Source organism: Saccostrea echinata, unplaced genomic scaffold (genome assembly GCF_033153115.1).
Source record: "Saccostrea echinata isolate AGI-Se365-2 ecotype Australia unplaced genomic scaffold, CSIRO_AGI_Sech_v1 ptg000012l, whole genome shotgun sequence".
Taxonomy (NCBI): Eukaryota; Metazoa; Mollusca; class Bivalvia; order Ostreida; family Ostreidae; genus Saccostrea; species Saccostrea echinata.
Genome location: NW_026889761.1, coordinates 10176606 through 10185044, shown reverse-complemented (window position 1 = coordinate 10185044; position 8439 = coordinate 10176606). Strand labels below are relative to the sequence as shown.

At 34.5% G+C, this 8439-nt stretch overlaps 1 protein-coding gene across 2 annotated transcripts in view; it reads right to left on the bottom strand.

Moving 5' to 3' along the window:
- LOC133185325 (balbiani ring protein 3-like) overlaps positions 1 to 8439 on the bottom strand; it is a 28843-nt gene continuing 20404 nt past the window's right edge. The window contains exons 1-3 of one of the 2 annotated variants that reach the window (XM_061320460.1): positions 8252 to 8331; positions 564 to 2440; positions 1 to 370 (exon numbers count right to left, since the gene is read on the bottom strand). In XM_061320460.1, coding sequence (XP_061176444.1) covers positions 272 to 370; positions 564 to 2111 — 1647 coding nt within the window. In that variant the 5' untranslated portion in view covers positions 2112 to 2440; positions 8252 to 8331 and the 3' untranslated portion in view covers positions 1 to 271. Of the gene's footprint in view, positions 371 to 563; positions 2441 to 8251; positions 8332 to 8439 lie in introns of those variants that run through there. The other variant, XM_061320461.1, reaches the window with a different exon arrangement.

The following is an 8439-nucleotide window of genomic DNA, read 5'->3' as shown; positions in this document are numbered from 1 at the left end:
TTTAAATGAATAAACTCGGATACTGTTAACCAACTTTTATTCACTCGCGAGAAATATCCGCGAGTTTTGCGACCTACTAACTCACGAATCGCCGCGAACCATTTATTTTGCTTTGTATTTGTATGAAGGTTTCTTCAGTCGCGAAAATTAATTGTCGTGGATTGATTTCAAACTGACGATTCGCGAATAAATATTGACGCGAATAATAGTTGGTTTACAATATATGAATGTGCTACACGGAGGAATATACTGTCTGGATTTTTCACTGTAGTTAGACTTCGATAATTTCTTCTTCATACTGTTCCTTGTCATTGATGGTTGCCTTGATGTCTGTGTCCTCTATTAGATTGTTTGTGTCTGTAGCCGAATGCTACAATATAATCAATATTTATAATGAATGGTTATATTTCGAGAAATTCTTTTTTTAAAAGAAATATGTCTTACCTAAATATTTATGACCTGATTAATGCCATTGGTCCTGCGCGTGGCAGATATCTCTGGCTTAAACGAATAAAATATATAAATAATTAAAGAAATATTTCTGAATTATTAAAATATTTTACCTCACAACATGCCTTTGCTCTAAAACGATACAGGCTTCCTTTGTAACAGCATACAAAGTAGAAAAGGACTGAAAACAACCCAGCGTACGCAAAAAGAGTGACTACGTTCTGATAAGCCTGAGCAATATCCACTGCCTTACATGTGTGGTACATGTCGCCCTCGTTAATTGGAACTGTTCTTTTTGGACACTTTTCGAAGCAAGTCTTGTTAAAAACGTACGACTGCTTATTGAAAATACATTCATTTTTGTCGATACATTCGTTCCTGTAATTTACAAACCCATCTGGACACACTGATATGCAAAAGATACCACCAATACTTTCGTTTTTGAATTTGCTAGGCTTAGTATATGTGCATTCATCTGTACAGTTCTTTTCAATTATGACTTTATTACCAGGACACCGAGATACACAATGTCTTCCATTGCTAAGTAGATTTTGGGGACATTTTTCAGTGCATAAATTTCCTTGGTTTGTAGGTTGAAAGACGAAGGAATTTAAACATTCACTGATTTTTGTGCATATGTTATTTATCACCACATGGGTTTCCTTTGGACAAATATCTATGCATTCCCTTGTCCCTTTCAGTAGCATAGTTTCATTTGGACAGGTGTCCAAATTAACGCATTCCTTGCCAATGACTGACTCCTTATATAACATACTCCTGTTAGAACATTGTGCAGTACAGGTCCTGTTTTCTATATAAGAAACATTCTCCGAACATTTATCGTCACATATTCTACCATTATATAGGTATTTTAAGGGACATTCGGAAAGGCAAGTTCTGTTGTGCCTTAGCAAAAAGGGATAACTACCGAGACATTTAGATGAGCAATTTGACAAATAATGCACTAAATTGCTTGGACAAAGACGAAAACACTTCTTGTCATATTTAAATGTATTTCTTGGGCAATGTTTCACACATACATATCTATTATTTCCGTTTATGCCTAAAGAATTCTTCAAGGGATAGGAATAAGGGCATTTTGATAAACAAGTGCCGTTAAATATGGAGTATTCTTTTGGGCATTCACTGACACATACATTTTTTTCATGTAAGGCATACCGATATTTTCCAGACGGACAATTCGAGAGACACTGCTGATAATAAATAGAATTTCTCAGAGCTGTTGTTGTGTATATAAACGGCCGCGTGTCTTCACACTTCTCAAGGCATTTTTTGTACCGTCCATTATCAAGGTATGTACCGTTGGGACACACAGAAATACAAACATTTCTGTACGATGCCATCTCCTCTGGACATCTATCCGTACAAATGAAAATTTTATTGAATGAAGAAATCCTTACAGCTATAAATGGGTGCGTAGCTGGACATTTTTGTAAACAGCTTCTGTTGAAAAGTAAAGAAAAATCAATTGGGCACGATAAATTACAGGAATTTTGATTTATTGCTGTGAAGTCAGGGCACTCGTGTAAACAGTGTGTAATTTTCGGGGAATGGAAAACAAACGGATGAGATTTTGGACAACTCCTGGAACATGATTTCCCTCCGGTATAACAGACACCACGGCAAGCATACGCCGTCATGGTGCTTCATATGGACACTCCATTAAACACGAATGATTGAAACCGACTGTGTATTCCGGGCAAGAAGGAAGACAATTTCCCTCAAAACAGTAGGGGTAATTTTTATTACACATAAAAGCAGGACATTCTAGGTAATTGATAGCGCTATTATTGCAGTACTTTATAAATCCATTGTCAGTTTTAGATGTAAATGATGGACAATCTTCGTTACACATTCCTTTGAATACATAATGACTCGCTGGACAACTCTTTGTGCATATGGTTTTTGTCTGATACCATGTTTTCGAAGTAATTGAAACTTCTGTTGGTAAACATTTTGGTTGAATTTCCTAGATAATGAAATAGATATAATAACATCAATTTGGTTTTTCGAATAACTCTTGAACCTTACATCGTAAAAGAAAACTATAGCATGTGTAACTAAATTTTCATGTAGACAATTAAGTTGCAAAATAGTGAAATACAAGTTACCAAATAACCTATTCATTTGAAGACTAGATTATCTTGCTATGGAATTTGAGAAATGAAATAAAAAAAAAAAAAATAAAACGAAAAGGTTCTGAATAAAATAAAATAAGACATTTGTATAAATAATTACATTTACACACTAGTAATTGTCAAAGATGTGAAAAGGGATAATGTATTCATTTAGAATCATTAATATTTTATCAGAAATCACATCACTGTAAGACAATTATAATAATAGTACTTATTTAGAGAAGGTAGCCTTATTATTATGAGACACTATTCTTCCTCAGGGCCTTCTTCTTACAACAAATATTACATCAAAGTAGCAAAGATTAACAACTAGCAATTGAATTATAATACATGTACAATGCCACATGATGATGATGATGATGATAATAATAATAAAAATAAAGAAATATATTATGTAACATATAAAGTAACAAAATGTCGCATTTGTAAGATTTGACACCATATACATGTTCAAAAGACATAAACCAGAGTACCGTTCACGGTAGCTCAGTCGGTAGAGCGCTCGCTCCGTGATCGGGAGGTTGTGAGTTTGAATCTCGGCCGCTACTGACAAAGTCGATAAAAAATGGGTAGTAACAGTTCCTTCGCCATGCGCTCGGCACTTTGAAGTGAGAGTTGCGGGTCTTTCGGATGACACCTTAAAAAACCGAGGCCCCGTGTCACGACAGGCGTTGGCACGATAAAGATCCCTCACTGCTCAATGGCCCTGAGTGCCGAGTAAAGGTCAAAATTTGAAGCCCTTCACCGGTATATGGTGACGTCTCTATATGACTGAAAAATTCTCGAATGGGACGTAAAACAACATACAATCAATCAATCCATCATAAATCAGAGTAATGAAATTATATTGATGAAGATATATTTTTCAACATTTCGTTTGAAGATTGATAGAGTTGGTGCACATCTTATATCTAACGACAAACTGTTCCAAATATGAACACCAGAATATTGGAGAGAATTTTTAAACAAATTTGTTCGGTGTTTTGGCAGGCGAAGGTCAAATTTAAATTCTGAACGTTAAGTGTAAGCATTAGAAGTTTGAAAAATAAATAAATCTTGCAGGTCAGCAGGGCTCTGATTGTTGAATATTTTGTACAACAAGATACATTTGTGAAAAGTTACTAAATCAAAAACAGATAGCCAGCCTAATTTTTCAAAAAATGCCTTAGATGGAGACCAGGGGCAGCATCAAGAATAATTCTAGCTTTTGGAGCTTATGGATTCTCTCCAAGTAACTAGCTGGTGCATTACCCCCAGATAGTCAGACAATAATTAACAGAAGGCAGGATAAAGGCATTGTAAAACAGTTTTCTAGTTTTCAGAGGAAGAAATCTCTTGATTTTTCGCAAGGTAAATAATTTATGTGATAAAGATTTACAGACCGAGTCTACATGGTTAGTTATGAAAATTTAGCGTTTGATCTATATGTACTCCATCAGCATACATTTTGTTAAACATGCAGAATTGCATCATCAGCAGACATATCAATGTTTGTATGACATACATGTTAGGGAAGTTCATTAATATACAACAAAAAGGGGCCTAATATTGATTACTGTGGCACACATGCTGTACAAGGATTTAACAACAATTTTATAGATATAGCGATGACCTTAAATTGAGAGCACACACATACGTAGAGAGAGGGAGAGAGAGATACATTGATCAACAAGATGTGTTTGTGAAACACTGATGCCCCCGTATGGCAGCTTATGGCGAAGGTTAAAGTTTCTCAAATGCAAGTCAAAATCTAGACCAAAAGAAAAAAAAATGTTGGTACCCAAAGACAGGTCTTGTCTCAAGGAATATACCTGTGAAATTTGAAAGCCCTAGCTGCAATTGTTCAAAAGTTATGGCGAAAGTTAAGGTTTTTTAAAAGTAAGTAAAACGTCAAGGTCAAGGTCAAAGTTATTGGTATCCAAAGGAGGGTCTTGTCACAAGGATTACATATGTGAAGTATGAAAGCCCTAGCACCAACCATTCAAAAGTTATGGCGAAGGTTAAAGTTTTTCAAAAGTAGGTCAAACTTCTAGGTCAAGGTCAAAGGGTCAAAGAGGAAGGTCTTGTCACAAGAAATACACATGTGAAGTTTGAAACCCCAAGCACCAACTGTTCAAAAGTTAAGGCCAAGGTTAAAGTTTTTCAAAAGTAGGTCAAACTCCAAGGTCAAGGTCAAAAGGTCAAAGTTGTTGGCATCCAAAGGAAGGCCTTGTCACAAAAAATACACATGTGAAGTTTGAAATCCCAAGCACCAACTGTTCAAAAGTTATGGCCAAGGTTAAAGTCTCATAAAATTTTGCAAAAGTGGATCAAACTCCAAGGTCAAGGTCAAGGTCAAAAGGTCAAATTTGATGGTAGCCAAAGAAAGGTCTTATCACAAGGAATACACAAGTGAAATATGAAAGTCATAGCTTCAACCAATCCAAAGTTATGGGCAAGGTTAAATTGACAACAAACAGACAGATAAACAGACAAACAGATAAACAGACAAACAGTCAGACAGGACAAAAACAATATACCCCCGGGATCTTTCGATCCGGGGGCATAAAAACTACTAGAATTACAGTCAGTTTTAAGTGCGCCATATAAAATGAATAATATTAGTGCCACATTAACACGGAAGTACCATAGCTGGGATCAGGTGACAAGGAGGAGAAGGCATCCCCTGTCGAGCCCCCCCCCCCCCCCCCCGAGCCTTCTGTACTGATCGGATAGCAGTCAAAATTAGCAGAAAAACAAAGACTTAACACATTTGTATGAAACATATCAATCAAAATACCACCCAGTAGAAGTATAAAGTACAAAAATGGAGCACTTAGTTATACGTACATGTAATTTAGATTAATACATTAATTGATATCACACTTTAACCACAAACTTTTACACGAAATAATTATTTGAGTTATTGCCCAGCAATTGGTTATCCTCCATATCTCTATGTTTAATGGTTAACTAGCGAGTTAGAGAATTTCCGAGCAGAGTTTGACTGTAATAATGATTATTAGTCCACTACCGGTGAAACCGAATGGGACTATAGGTTTCCTCTGCGTCTCTCCGTCCGTCTGTCTGTCCGTCTATCCCTCTGTCTGTCTGTCCCACTTGGTTTTCCGCACTTTTTTCCTAAACACTTTCAGATCTTATCAAGAGCAACAAAAGCCATGAAGAATCATATTTATATGGAAGCGTCCTCAAGTAATGTAGATTCAAATTAGTTCAAATCATGACCCCCAGGAGTAGAGAAGGACCATAACAGGGGATCAAAGTTATTCAAAGGAATATAAAGCATATATCAATAACAATTTTCTTCTCAAGAATATTAAAGCCATAATACGTCATATTTATTCGGAAGCATCCTTAAGTAGTGTGGATTCAAGTGTGTTCTAATCATGTCCCCGGGGGTAGGGCAAGACCGCAATAGAAGATCGAGCGTATAGGAAAATTTCTTGAAAAATGTATTAAAGCCATAATTAGTCGAAGAAATATGGAAGCATCCTCAGGTAGTGTAAATTCAAATTCGTCCCCCCCCCCCCAATTTTATATTTTTACTTTTCATGCTGAAATCATTTCTGCTTTTTCCTAAGCCAAATTGCTCAGGTGAGCGATGTGGCCCATGGGCCTATTCTTCTACTTTTTTTTTTTTTTTTTTTTTTTTTTTTTGCTTTTCTAAATAAATATGATACCCAGATATTTAATTTCACTAACGATTTCAATAATCTTTTCGTCGTACAAGAATTCATAGTTTTCTGTTTTCCCTTATTTATTATCAAGATTTTTGTTTTCTTAATGTTAATATTTGATTTCAAATTTTTACAATATTTTCAGAGCAATCAATGTTGAACAGATTCAGCTATCAATACAGTGTCATCGGTATATAAGTGCAAATAATTAAAAATATACATTAAAATGTTGTTCAAACATTTCGAATATAGTAGGTACATCAATTAACATTGCTTTGAAGAAAGTGATTCAATTGCAACTGTAATCCTAAAATATCAATAACTAGTTTTCAAAGTAATTGACCATATGTCTGGTTCCTAGTGATCACCTCATCAGAATGAAAAAAAGCACAGCATATAAAGAAAAATCACCATACAATATAAATATAAAATTGTCATAAATAAAAAGAAACCCCACAAACACCTGATCATACTAAAAAAACCACAGTCACGCTGACACATTATGCAAAAGCACCTCATTATAATGAAGAATATATAATGGTTTTTGTTTGTTTGTTGTTAAACGTCCCATATTGAGAAGCCACTTGCTGGCGGAGGGCTGCAAATTTAGACCTATACTCGGCACTTACGGCCTTGAGCAAAGAGGGATTTCTTTCGTGCCAGCACCTACTTCGACACGGGACCTCGGTTTATACGGTCTCATTCGAATGACCGGTCTCCACGTCGCACAGTGGATTCGAAAGGATCAACTCCTTACTCCGCGACTGTCGAGCAAACGCTCTAACCACTGCGTCACGCGGGCATATAATGTAAAAGCATCATATCTTACCATATAAAACACCAGAGTTACTTATGGAACGCCAAATTAACATACATGTATATTCAAATATTTGAACCTATCTTCAAATCAATTGAAGATAGGTACAATTGAATTAAAGATAGGTGTAAATAATTATACCTATCTCTAAATCATTAAACCTACTAGGTTCTAATAAATTACACCTATCTTTAATGGAATTACACCTATCTTTAACTCAATTAAAGATAGGTTCAATTGAATTATACCTATCTTTAATTCATTTGAAGATAGGTACAATTGATTTAAAGATAGGTACAATTGATTTGAAGATTTGTACAATTGAATCATATCCACAAAGGATTTGAAGATAGGTACAATTCAATTATACCTAGGTTCAATTCATTTTGTGTTATAGAAAATAAAGAAAACTCCCTCTAACAGTGACTTGGAACATGGAGGGAACCGAACAAAGCATATTTATGGTGAGTAGTTGTTATTGTAGTATCTTTATAATTAAAGATAGGTTTAATTCAATTGCAATTATCTTTAAATCAATTTAACCTATCTTTAATTCGTGGCATTTGTACCTATCTTCAAATCAATTGTACCTATCTTCAATTCGTTTGTACCTATTTTCAAATGAATTAAAGATATGTATAATTGAATTAAACCTATCTTTAATTCATTTACAGATAGGTACAATTGATTTGAAGATAGGTACAATTGATTTGAAGATTGGTACAATTAGTTGAAGATAGGTTCAAATATTTGAATATATGTTAAATTGGCTTTCCATAGTTACTATCCTCAGGACTTTAATTTTGGTATTTGAATTTTAAAAATATATTTCAGTATATATTACTGTCTATAACAGTATAACACTATGTTCTTTGATTCAGACATTGCCCATATTAAGCTAGGAATTCCAAAGAGTGCGTGTAGGTATGTTCTTTGTTGTTGTTTTTTTTAAATATTTTCTTTTTAAACAAAAGTTATTCATTTTTTATTTAAATCCACATTTTTTCATAATTTAATAATTAGTTATAAATAAATTGGGGAAACCATATGTTAAAAATAGACACTGCAGTTGAAATACATTTTCCAGAAAAATGTTTTATACAACGTTACTTACCTGAAAATAGAAATCTACAAAGAAGATAACCTACCTGCAGTGTCAAAATACAGCAAAATAAAATTTGTAGAAAGTGTGAATAATGCCTCATCACAGAACTGCTTACTAGAATAGAATCATCGTTTGCACGACTTTCATAATATGGTGACAAGTTAAGGCAATGGTCGCATAAAAAGTAGATATGTATGTCTTTTTAGGTCTAAGAAAAATATTCCAAATATT